The following is a 13,423-nucleotide window of genomic DNA, read 5'->3' as shown; positions in this document are numbered from 1 at the left end:
TTTGACCACTTAGCTTAAAGGTCAACAGTTCCTTCTCTTTTCTGTTACACCAATTGCCTTAAAACTGCATTTTGCATATTTGCCTATAGGGAAGGCTATGCAAAATCCTCCACAGAGGAGACAGGGTGAATCAGGTTTGCGTGGCAAGGTTTTGATGGTGGGGGGACTACAGGGGTGACCTCTGTGAGAAGCCACTAGAAGCTTCCCCCATGCCTGACAGCTGGCTTCAGGACAGACCCACCGCTGGCCAAGGCCAAGCCCATCAGCAGCAGCACTAGTGCCTCTGTGATAACATTTAAAAGAAGGGGAAAAAAACCTGCTGCGAAACAGCAGATGAGAGAGGAGTGAGAATAGTTTTTATGTCTCATTATCATACTCTGATTTGATTGGTAATAAATTAAATTAATTTTCCCTAAGCCAAGTCTGTTCTGCCTGTGTCAGTAATTGGTGAATGATCTCTCCCTGTCCTTATCTTGACTCACAAGTCTTTCATTATATTTTCTCTCCCCTGCTCTGCCAAGAAGGGAGAGTGATAGAGGGGCTTTGATGGGCACCTGGCATCCACTCAGGGTCAACCTACCACACAGGGTGAAGAGAAGTAACTCTAAAACTATTAATTGTCATATGCTCTACCAGAACAGGACCAGTTATCCTACTATCCCCTGAAAACCTGATAGTTAGGAGCTGGCAACCATCAAAATGGGGGCACCTATGCAGGAGCAGATTAATCAGTAGAGAAAATGTACAGGTGACATGAATTACAGGTTCATAGTTAGGAGGGTAAACAGCTGAAAATGAGTTTCATCAGTACAAAGGTGTCAGCCTTTCTATTTAACCCAAGACCCTAAGAAGCCAGAAAAGCTTTGATTTCTATGCAAAGCTGATGAAGGAGGGGTTTTTTTGTGTGTGACTATAAAGGAAAAAGCACCAGAGGTAGAAAGTGAGCAAATGCACGATGGAGCTGAGTTTGGTGCAGAGGTGAGAACTTTGTAGTTGGTAAACGTAAATGAACTTACCTCAGGCATTAAATATATCAAATTCTCTGGTTTACCTTCCGTACCTTTCTAGTGGTGACTAAGGAAAGCCTGTTTTGTAATTACCAAGCCTTGACCTGTAGCTCTAAATCTAAGACTAGTTTAATATCCAGACTGTAACTTTCAAAGCACAGAATTTTATGAACAAGCTGTTGTCACAGCTGAAGCTGCTGCTAATCCCTGTCTTCTCTTACAGGTTTTTGCTAATAAGGATATTAATCTCTGAAATATGGACCCAAGAGACACCAGGTAAAGCTGCTGAAAACTGCTTTCATGTAACAATTTCCAGGCTTTTCCATAGATGATATCTGTGTTTGTGCGTGTGTTTCAGAAGAGTCTGAAGCTTTTGTGGCAGCCATACTTGCACATTTTTCTGAGAAACTCCAAATGTACGGGTGTCTACTCATTGTGTAACTACTCATGGCCACTCTTTGGGTTTCTATACTCTCGTATTAAGCAAGCGTTTGTGTCTTTCCTCACTCTAGTAGCAAGCGTTGATGAATTAATAGGGACTTTATTGTTCTTGCGTTCTTGAGCCTACTCATTAACCATATAATATGTAAAGTCTTTTAAATCCTATAGAAATATCAGTCCTTTGCCTGAGAAGCAACAGTTTTCTTAACCAAAACTGCTGTCTGTTTTAACTTCTTCCTTACAAATCAGAGCTGGTCCTGGAACAGCAGATACAGAGATCTGGTCCTAGGACTGTCTTGCCCTACTCACTGCAGGTGCTGTGTAAACATGTTGGCATTTACTAAAGATCAAAGTAAAAAGATACTGGAGCAGGTTTTATCCAGCTTGAACAATTGTATAGTTTCTGCACTGAATCAAGTTGGCAGCTTGGCATATAGGAAGAATAAGGTCATGTTTACCAGCATCTAATTCCCTAGTATGACCATCTCTGACACAGGAGTTGCACCTCTGGTTAACTTCAGGGTATAGTGCCAAACTCTCTAGGAAAAAGGATTCTCTCAGTGTTTGAAATGCACCATTACTATAAAAGGTCTAGTTGGCACTACCTCATTATGCCATAGAAGCATCTGTTAAATGAAAAGCCTTCTCTGGTCTCTAGTCCTACACTTAAAACAGCTTGTACCTGCTTCCCGCCTTTAAGAGGTTTGGCAGCCATAGCTTGGTTTGTGCTGTAGTGACAACTTGGGATTTGAGCTCCTCAAGCCATCCTCTTTGCTCCTCTGTGGCTCTTTCCCAGCATGAGCCAACTGGCTTCTGGTACTTGGGCAGGTGAGCAAGATAGGCTGACGGGTAGCTGATGTGGCTGGTCTCCACCCAGACTTGGCCCATGGCTCCTCCTGTGAATAGGTGTGTAGGGTTTTTTGGTTTTGTGGTTTGTTTGTGGGATTTTGTTGGTTGGGATTTTTGTGATTAGGGTGCTTTTTTCCTCTTTTCAGGAGGGTGGGGGGACTTTCTTGTTCTGGTTTTTTCCATTTAAGGTGTTCCGATTGGGGCAGCTAATTTAGTACTTTTTTTGACCCTGTTCCAAAATCCTGTTTCCGTGACTGGCTGTTGCAGGTAGCATTGCCAGCTGATCAGACATGGTTACTACTGGAATACTAATTTCAGAGCTGTTTTTTCTCCTGGAAGTATTGCCAGTAAAAAACCAAACAAACAACCTCTAACACCTCCGATTAGAGATGCTGGACTATAACTGTCACAACACTGACTTTATAAAGTAACCTGGGAAGTAACAGATTTCGGTTTGTATGTTACCTTTAATCCCCCACTTACTAATGTTTCAATATGTTCAACACAGGACCCATGAGTTCGGAGTGCTTGGGGAACATTTTGCGTATAACACTGAGTGCAGAATACTTTGAGGACAAATACTTATCTTTTTCTGTTGTTGGTAAGTTGATATAAAAGAACTTGGAGAGGGAATTACACATGGTGAAATGTTTAAAATTCTCGGAGGTCATCCTATACGAGAATTCCCTGGATTATTCTAAGATCATGGAGTTTAGTAGGTTAGACCTCATTGTAAGTAAAGCCGAATGCTACGTGTATAACTGATGCTGTAGACCTGTAGTGTGATAACTTAGCAATATCAAGTCTAAACATGGCTATCTTTGGACTCAAACTGAAATGCACATGGTAGTCTCGAAGCATGATAATGCTGGTGGGTTTCCCTCCTGGTAAAAATGTACCTGAGTAACAGCACATACTGTTCTGAAAATTCACTAGTTGAAGCTGGTGCTACATTACTAATTTCTCACTAGTGGCTTTCCACCTTCTTTGCTTATAGCTAAGGGACTTGGTGGTGGAGCTGTATAAATTCTTAATGGAGTTTAAGAAAAATTACCTGGGTCCTCTGGCTATGGGCTTAGTAGTCAACAAGTAGCACATTCAAGTGAAAAGCACCACAGAGTGGCCTGGAAGGGCAAAGTGAGATAACTTTTGGGCTATAAACATCATCAGGTGGAAGATTATACGGATAAAATGTAAACTCAGACTTGAACTAGCTCTCCATGCTAGTTAACTGTCTAACTGGATATAGTCCGTGATATCCACAATGTCTGTCTTTCTAGAATGTTAAACTCGTGTAAAAATTCACTTAATAGATGTTCTTTGGGCCCTCTTGATCCATACACAAAGAAAGACACTCTGCAATGGGGATATGTACAGTTTATAAGTATAAAGTAAATATTTTTGGAAGAAAAAAAAACACAACTCTGAAACACAAAATGAAAAAGCTCAAAACCACAAATACAGTTTTGTAGCCTAAAAAAAAAAAAAAATCCAAGCTAAGTTTTAGTGTGTTTGTCATCCTGGTAAGACCTGAAGAGACTCTGGCCAGTCAGGAATCAGAAAAGTGGGCCTGCGCCAGCTGCAGATCAGACTCCTGATGTTGCTAGGCTGTTGTCTTCTGTCAATCCTTACAGCTTTGACACTGATGACCTAACTGACTGTTCTGTCCTTACTGGGGTTTTTGCTCTTTTAGGTTTTGGTATCTTTCCATGTTGGTGAATTTTTTTTTTCTTTATTTAATCTTCAGTCCTTGAGCTTCCCTGTCCCAGTCTGTCTGTAATGTTACCTTTCTTGCTTTCTGTAGACTTTGTTACAGCTCTTAACACTTTGCAATTCTCTTATGTCTGAGCTCAGGGTATGTGTCTGGGCCCTATTGGAGCAGGGTCAGCTGAACTCTGGGGCAAGAGCAGAATGCTCAGGGAGTCTGCAGAGTGGGAGTTACACTCATTAATACGACCCTTTGTTAATTGCCCATAGATCAATCTGGGATAGCCTGGGAGCTACATGAGGCCATGGCATCACAGTGTGGCTATACAGTAACTTACAGCAATTGGAGTACCATCGAGGTTCGTGCTTCTGCACTAAGCTGCCATTCTCGCCTAGAGGTAAGTCTATTATAGGCATTTTGACTACAGTGCTGTTGTATACAACCTTTATGGGGAAGATAACCAAATTATTGATAGGTATTAATTGAGGTGTTTTAACATCTTGAACATCTATTAGCAGAAAATGATTTAATTCTCCTCAAATGTATCCAGAGGTCTGAGAATATTTCATGGTATTGACATTTGAATGGCCTACACATGAAGAAGCATATTACATATACCCTTGAAGGGTAACCGTTTTGGGTAAGAGTAGGGAATTCTGTCTGGTAGCTGCATTGCACTCTGCTCTTGTATTTAGGGTTTGAGACACATTAGGGTAAAAGCTCAAAAGTTTTGGCTGCTTGTGTTGCTTGCTCACTGCTACTATGTCATAAAATACAAGATCAGCTGTGTTTTAGGGACCACTTTTTGTCCAGTTCTGGGGCTATGTGAAAGGTTGAAGCTGCTCCCCAAAGTATGCTGCTGTGTAGCTATACATCTACACGCTTACAGCTTATGTAGTTAATCAATTAGAGAGCAGTAATGCTTCAGTACAGAGTTGCTCTTCTGTGCAGAAGCTGGTGGGTGGGTTTTGTAATTCACTTTTATGTCATAAGTATAGGTGGCGCCTAACTAGGGAAAATTGGTCTAACAAGCAAGTATTCCCTGTGTCCATGCAGAAAGATGTGTTCACAGTAACTATACAAATCAAAGCATCTCATGCTCCTGATATGAAGAATGCTACAACTCATCTGAAAAGTGCAAGTTGCTATTATGGTCCATGGAGTCCAAGAGAATTAGTATGTGAAAGTAACTACATGGAGGTAAGTACTGGAAGTACTTAGGGGAAGGTACTTAAAGTAAGGTAAGGAGGTAAGTACTGGAAGTTGCTGTCTTTGAAGTTGATTAAATGCTAGGAATGTGCATTGGAAGCAGAAATTGAATCCTCTGCCATGAACAGTTTGCTAGTGAACACACAGCATGCATCTTGAATTCAGTGATGCATTTATATTATACTTATATAGCCTACTTGCCAGCATCAATAGTCAATAAAGTTGTGAAATGGTATTCGAAAGGTTAAGTTGATGGATTGAACTCACTGAATGTTGCTGCAACAAATCTTATTTGAGATAACAGGAATGTATACATTCTGAAGGAAGTTTCCCTACTGAATTTGCTGGGGAGGAATGCAGAGGGGGAAAAAGGCCTTCTCTTGAAAGACGATATGGGAGTCAAGAACAAATTCCTGGCCCTAGCTGGAAGCAGAAATGGGAAGATAGGCAGAAAACAAAAAGAAGCTGAAATAAAGTGGACTATAGATAGTGCACCATGCATAATGGCATCTTATGCCATAATTTTTTACTTGGTGGGAGGAAACCTCCCTCTAGAAAATGATAGATTCCCTTGAAAAAGACTTCTAAGGTGTCAAAAACAAGGACGCAAGTGCCACCAGCAAATCCTTACCATGGCTTCTTCCCTTCAGGTTTCTGTCAGGAGGGAGGTTCCCCAGATGGTAAAAGCCTTCATTCAAGATGAACCTGAGGACTGGACTCTTGCCTTTCCAGAAATAAAACTACAGGTTTTCTTCCTAGTAAAAGCTAGTGCTACTTCTGACACAATCATCCACCTATTCTATGACCACACAGTATAAAAATGCCCTTTCAAAAAGCACTTAAGTACGAAGAGCAGAACTTCTGTACCAAGTGGTTTTAGTATAGAGATTTTATATGCTAGAAATACACGTGGCTGTAGGCCATGTCTCCAAGGAATAAATGGAAACTGATTTATCAAAGAGCCAAGAAATCAAGTCTTCCCCAGGCAAGAGACTGTGTAAAAAAAAAAAAAAAAAAAAAAAAACAAAAAAAAAAAAAAAAAAACCACCCATCTTTAAGATTCCACAGCCCAGGAGTGAACTGTGGATAGGCTTTTTTCTTCTTGGACCCCATATTTGTGACGCAGAAATGCAGTTAATATTTTAATATGTAAAGTTTTCTGTATGTGTGAGAGGGGGAAAATTTGAAGGGGTACCCCACTAACAGTATTTAGAATAAGGCAACAAAACTATTAGGCAATTCAACATAACAAATCATTCAATATAGTAATTCTGTTACTCTGGACAGCATGTTTAAAATGTTGATTAATTTCTCTGGGTAGGCAAAAACAGGAGAAGCCTCTATATGGCAAATAGTGTTTCATCAGCCGGAAGAAAAAAAGGCTTTGCTTGTGAGCGATGCTTGGAGTGCAGGCTATGGACTCAACATTACAGACACCAGGGTTCTGCTGCGAATACCATATGCTGCTGCGCAAATTCAGCTGATCGAGGTTGGTATGCTTATTCTGGCCCAGGAAGCTGCCAGGCTGCGTAGGTCTAACCAGATCTCTTCCTACAGGATCAGGGAATTACCTTTTCTGCAGTGAGATCGAGTACGTTTTATAAACAGAGATGGATGATCCTGATGGTGGATACTGCTGTGGCGTGCCCTGTAGGTGAGAAATGCAGTACCTTACTCCAATGTTTGAATGCACAGGGACTGCCTTACAACTGGAGTAATGAGCTAACAGCCCTTGATATTTTGTCCCTAAGATGGTGTGGACTACACTAACAAAACAATCATCTGGACTGTTCCAAAATATATTCAAATGCTTTCTGCTGGAGCAACTAGCTTTAACGACGTGCTGCTTGAAGCTGGTGTGGACCTACACAAACTCTCTGCCAAAGAAATGGCTTCTAGGAAATACGTGTTATTGAATGACTTAAATGCAATTACAATGAAGATACCAATAGGTGCAAAAGGTGGCTATTACAAGGTTAGTGACTTATGTTAGGTGCCAGGCAACAGACTTTTGTTTTTTTCCCTCTAGGGAGAAATAATTCTTCATCCTGTTCTAATCAAATGAAGGGTGAGGGTGAGGGGGCAGAAAGTATCTATTAAAAATTCCAAAAGCCCTGGCTAAAGATAGCTATTGTAAGCACCACTTCGAAGAATTTTTTTGTACAAGCACAGATGGACAGAATCCTACACAGAACTATTGATTTGTCTCCTTCCTCAGGTTAACACAGAGCTTTTACTTTTTTAGTCCTGACATTATATTCCTTGGAGACAGTCCTAACTGGACTGTAAAGCCTACATGGGTTCTGTTGTGTTTTACATAGACCATTCAAGAGAATGCGAACAACCCATTTGTCCACCAGACCATATGATATTGGGATGGACAGAGACTGCATCTAAATCTAGTTGCTTGGAGTGAACCGAAACCTGGGCAAATGTCGTAACAAATGCACTTCAAAAGAAGTGGTAGGAGGAGCCCTTTCACTGCTGAAATAGTCCCCTGCTGCTTTGAAACTTGGGAGTGGGGGACAATTTTCCAAAGGAAGCCTTCTGAGCATTCTGAGATAATCCAAACTCACAGGGATACAGCAAGTGCCACTTAAGAGTTCATGATTCCTGAGCTGAGAAGGACAATTGTTTGGAGCTGTAGCTCTAGCTGACCTTAGAATCATGGAATGGTTTGGGTTGGAAGGGACCTTAAAGATCTAGTTCCAACCCCCCCACCGTGGGCAGGGACACCTTCCACTAGACCAGGTTGCTTAAAGCCCCATCCAGCCTGGCCTTGAACACTGCCAGGGAGGGGACACCCACAGCCTTTCTGGGCAACATGTTCCATTGTCTCACCACCCTCACAGTGAAGATGCTACAACACAACTTTGATGTAAAATCATGTTATATTAAAAGGTATTGATTTGAAATTCTAGACTTCTGTGAGCAGCGGACAGCATGGGGCAAAATACACTATCAACCCATTTTTGGAACACCAGTGGGAAGACAACAAATGGGGACTAACCAAACACACTATCATCAAGGAAATAGAAACACCATTCGAACAAGTAGAACTTGTTATAACCAACAGTAAGTAGCCTAACATTGAATTTACCGAAGGTTTTGGTACTGTTAAGAGCTTGATATTGCTGTGTTCCTCTTCAGACTTAAATCTGAGTGCGAGGCTAATGAACGTGACAGTGGGAACGTTCCTCCCAGATGTGGAGCTTGTGAACTTAACCATTGAAGGAACAACTGTTGCTGTAGCTGAAGCTGTTCAGCGTGGATGTCTAATATATGAGATCAGATATGTTAATGGAAGCAAAGCCTATGTAATACAGGTCCCACTTGATGCACCAAGTATTAAGAAAGAGGTGTGTACTAAGACAGTGGAGCATACCATGGTATAGAAATGATGATATTACTTGGTGATTTTAATTTCTGAATATGATTTTCCTAGTACACGAGAGCGGACACGAGAGCGTACACCCTGAATGTCACACTTGCATTTGTAACCCATCCAACAAGTGAGACCTTCACTGTGCCAGTTGTAACAGTGTCAGCTGTTAAAGATGCAGGTAAACTAGTGGAACTTGGGCAAAACTGTACCATCTTTCTGTGACTAACCTGGCTGTGAACTCAGCTGTTAACTGGGTTAATTTCAGCCAGGGATACTGTCAATCCTAAATAGCCCTATTGAACTCTGATGGCAGATACCATCCTGGCTGACTCTTGGCTGTGTTACAGTACTGCCCAGTGCAAGAGGATTTTGTGATGGGAAGAACCTTCATCTCATCATTGCTCATGGGAATGTGGACCAAAACTGGCTGCCCTTCATCTCAGACTGGCACCTGACTCCAGAGGTTGCGGAGAAGTACAGCTACAACCTGAGGGACAATGGCACTCACTTGGCAATCTCTGTCCCTTTGTTCTCTTCCCATGTGAACTATGAGGTAAGGATGCCAGCACATAGGAATTAAAAGACGTGCTTTAGCTGTGAGTTATGAATGTGATACACTGTGTCCTTGAAGCTGAAATAAAACTTCCATTTGGGATAGGCTTCAAAGGATTAATGGAGGACCGTTTTCTGCCTGTGGAAGAACACTTTAGTTTCCCTTGGTTAACATTGGCAGAAATAGGCAAGAAAAAAACTCTGCAAACTCTTTAAGGCTGAGCTATCTTTAACAGCAACTCTAGATGCAATAGGGTTTGTACTGCACTCTAATTCAAAACAACTGAAAAAGCTCATTGTGTGAGCTTCTACATTAAAAAAAAATCTCCTGTGGATTTGACTTTGATCAAGCATCATTGCCTTTGGCTTGTGATAGACTATTGAAAAACTAAGAGGACAGGTTATTTGAACAGTGTCTTTATTCTCTTGTTTAACTTGTGATTGTCATCTCTAGGATTTTAATACCTCTGGAATAAAGGCTTCACTCCACTTAACCTTGAAGGATGGCATCACCTTGGCTAATAGGAGGGACTTCTCAGTTTCCTGCATATTTTCACCTTCAGAGCTAATACGTAATAACATGTTGGGGATTAGCTGTTAATGGACTTTGAGCTGCATAACTAAGTCACAAAAGTCCATGCAGTCTGAAATGTTTCTAGAGTTTATACTTGTGTGATACTCTATTTGCCTGTCAGATTTCCTACAAAGTAGTACACTACAAGTCAAATTACAGATTGGAGTGACTATACTGTCTAGTACATGGGGAGGAGGGGAGGAGGTGGGAAACCCTACTTCCCATCACACCTCCAAAATCATTAAGCTTTTTAAAAGGGTTTTGGGGTTGAACGATGAACCTCTTTGTTGTGCTAGGCTACAAAATAAAGGAGTTCGAGTCCCAATTTATATGAAAACGTATTTTTCTTTCAGAGTGCCTGCCCAATGGTACTGTAGTTATTACCGCAGTAAAATTGGTAGGAGTTGCAGACCTGGACACCAGCCTGTTTGTCTTGAGGGACAGACGGTGCAAACCCAGTCTAGTAACAGAGAAGACTGCAACCTTTAAGTTCAGTGTGAACACTTGTGGAACAAGTAGAAAGGTAAGACCTTAGTCACATGAAGTTTACTCTGCATTGGGGTAGGGTTATTACCAGAACTGACAGAGGTTCAGAGTTAAGCAGAAGTTGCAAGAAGGTCACAGCTGACTTTTTCTTCAGTAGTACATCCACACTCTTTTTCTGAGGATACTAAGTTTGGTTGGGCAGAAGTTCTTGGTAAAAATGGATTGCAAGGTCAGAGGTGCTTTCTGAAACTAGCCTTCAGTTTGACACCTCTGCATTGTTTAATAATGGACTTGAATGTGAGCTCATGCTGTTGAGATATACTCATATGCCTTGCAGAAGCTGGTTAGGTGTTACTAATGACTACCTGGCCCAAGACTAGAGCAGGTCCTGTTCCTGCCACCTATGTACTGTGTAAACAGAAAGCAGACAAAATAACACAGGATCAGATCATGCTCAAATTCAGGTCACCACAAACAGCTTGCTTCTGCAAGCGTGGCACCTCATGCTATACATTGATTCTGTCAACAGAAACAACAGATCTCTTTCTCAGGCCCAGTGCACTCCTTTTCTGAGGTGTTATGTCATATTCAAGGTATTGTTAGCTAATAAACTGTTTCTTCTGGACTATGCCATAGCTGTCAGATTTAGTTCAGTAGGCATAGGGCTGTTGGCCAGTAATTTCTGGCCATTCTTAAGTGTACTCTGCTCAGTGGAACCTGCCAGTCAAGTGAAGGGATGTGGATATTGTGTTAAAACTGAAGTAAATGCTAAAATAACTGTCCTGGTTGTAATAATGTGTATCTTTCAGTTCAATAGCACAACTATGACATATCAAAATGAGGTACTCTATTTCAGACCTGGCAGTGGTACACCAGTATACCAGTAAGTGTCATTCCCTAGAAAAAGGTTGTCCAAGGTATTTTGGTTTCTAAAAATCTAATGCTAAACCTCTTCCCTCAGGCTGAAATTTGTATGCTGGTATGCAATCAAGCAGACTGTTGATGTCCAATATGAATCGAAGAAGAACCCACCACCCAGTATTAAGCCAGGGTTTGGCTCTCTTGCTCTTTCATTGAAGCTTTTCAAAGGTAATATTTATTATTAGACTTCATAGAATCACTGAACAGTTGAGGTTGGAAGGGACCTCTGAAGGTCACCTGGTCCATCCACGCTGCTCAAGCAAGGCCACCTAGAGCAGGTTGCCTAGGACTATGTCCAGACAACTTTTGAGTACCTCCAATGATGAAGTGGAAACCTCTTTAAGGCCTGTAACAAAGGTTTTCCATTCCAGAATGCAACACAAATTGTCAAGTATCTGTAGTGTATCAGACTTAGTTAACATCACTGACATGTGTGTGGTTTTCCTGTTTGGTCTGGGCATGCTAAAAGTTTTGTGTACTGGATGTGATGTCAGCTTCTCTCTCCTATCAACTTTTTACGTGTTGCTAAGCAGAGTTAGCACTGACCGAAACAACTGTAATCTGTGTTAGAGAGGGAAGTTACATGCAGTACTGCTGTAAAATGGTAACTATGCCAGTAGAAAGGGCTGACTGAAGCCTGAACCGAATTCCTCACCCTTTATTTTTTTTTTTCCCCACTAGTACCTTTATAGAGATGGTTTTGACTAAGCATCTTACTCCAATGGGTTTTTGGAGGGTCTGAGGCTCAGAGGATCCAAGGGATACAGTTCAGATCTTCGCTTTCATTGCCAGTTCTTAGTTTTCTACCATCCTATCCCCTTTTGTTGACACTCATACACTCTCCCAGATTGTAGTATTACTGTGCCAGAGTAAAAGGTAGTGGAAAGAAGAGCGAAGAAGAAAGCTTGCAAATACTTGCTCTGTAAAAATGAAACTATAACGTCAATATTCTCTTCTAGAGAAATCCTATTCAGAGGCCTACCAGGAATTCGAACATCCTGTTGTAACATACCTGAGGGAGGCACTGTATTTTGAAGTTGAACTGCTCCAGCCTAAAGATGCAAGACTGGAACTAAACCTGGATGACTGTTGGGCTACAAAGTCTCAAAGCCAGGACAGCCTTCCACAGTGGCCAGTCCTTATAAATGGGTAAGGAGGACTTCCCCCCTGTATTTGGTAACTGTTGAGCATAAAGCCCCTTACTGTAGGTGGGAGGAAAGGGGAAGAGGACAGAAGTCAGCCTGGATACATTTTGTCCTGATGGGCAACTCCTGCTTTGCTGTGAGTGTCAGCACAGTGTCTATGCCTTCTGGTGGCAGCAGGTCATGGAGGTGGCCAGAGGCGTTTTTAGCCAACAGCTTCCAGCTGGAAAGAAAGAACAAGAAGCAAGCCTGCCTGTGGCCAAAGGCAAGGATCATGAATGGAGGAGGCTCTATCCATATCATTATGGCCTAAGGAAAACAGAGGGGGAGGCTTCTTTGTATTTCACTGCCTTGCTTTGTTTAAATATCTGGTTGAAGTGATGAAGGTTTAGATTAAATATATTTTCTCACACTTTCCCCAAAAGGTGTGAAAACAGCAAAGACTCCCACAGAACTGTCTTCCATGAAGTTAATCATAGCCTCAGAGTAAAATTTCCTCAGCACCTAAAGAGATTTGAAGTGAAGATGTTCGCCTTTGTACAAGGCACAACTCTGTTACAAGAGCAGGTGAGATGTCTCTGTGGTCTGTGATGTGCTGTCAGCAGTCCCAACATGTGAACCTGGAGCAGTGCATGCAGCAAATGCTGTGCAAGGTCTCAGCTGGCCAGGTGCTGCCTGGGGCTATTAGCCGTCTCCTTGAAGGCATAGCACTGTAACAACAGTAAATAAGTTAGCCACTCAGCAGTGTTCAGTTCATCTTCTTTGGGGTCAGTGAGCATATGAGGTGTTTGCCAAATAAGACTCCCCTACACATAACGAAAACATTCTTGTCTTGTAGCTGTATTTCCACTGCAGTGTGGTGATCTGCAGCACTATGCAACAGCCTTCAGGCTTTCTTTGTGCAAGGAGGTGCAATCCTGGGAAACACAGACTTGGTAAGAAAATGGGCACTTCTTAAGTCCCTCATGAATCTTTACTTAGCAATATGGCTCGTGCTCTCACAAGCTGTGTCAGATGAGACCCCTAGTCCTATTGCATGCTGTACAGAAAAATAAAAGCTGAAATGTTTTGCTAGACCGCAGTGCAGAACCACATCCACGTGGGCAAGTGTCATCTGGAGCAGTGCTTGTTAGGAAGGAAAACCGCTAG

At 41.9% G+C, this 13,423-nt stretch overlaps 1 protein-coding gene across 1 annotated transcript; it reads left to right on the top strand.

Moving 5' to 3' along the window:
• Positions 1-955: 955 nt before the first annotated feature.
• Positions 956-13,423, top strand: LOC104352965 (uncharacterized). Its single transcript, XM_086460478.1, has 21 exons — positions 956-978; positions 1,231-1,283; positions 2,806-2,898; positions 4,275-4,402; positions 5,062-5,205; positions 5,865-5,960; positions 6,536-6,703; positions 6,772-6,868; positions 6,966-7,189; positions 8,136-8,289; positions 8,365-8,573; positions 8,660-8,777; positions 8,947-9,152; positions 9,606-9,723; positions 10,079-10,248; positions 11,021-11,094; positions 11,173-11,300; positions 12,092-12,281; positions 12,700-12,841; positions 13,113-13,209; positions 13,350-13,423. The coding sequence occupies exons 1-21, from the start codon at positions 956-958 to the stop codon at positions 13,421-13,423; spliced, it is 2,706 nt and encodes a 901-aa protein (XP_086316604.1).

This window comes from Leptosomus discolor, chromosome 2 (assembly GCF_034619465.1).
Source record: "Leptosomus discolor isolate bLepDis1 chromosome 2, bLepDis1.hap2, whole genome shotgun sequence".
NCBI lineage: Eukaryota > Metazoa > Chordata > Aves > Leptosomiformes > Leptosomidae > Leptosomus > Leptosomus discolor.
The sequence above is the reverse complement of the archived record's forward strand: the minus strand, read 5'-3'. Positions and strand labels throughout refer to the sequence as shown.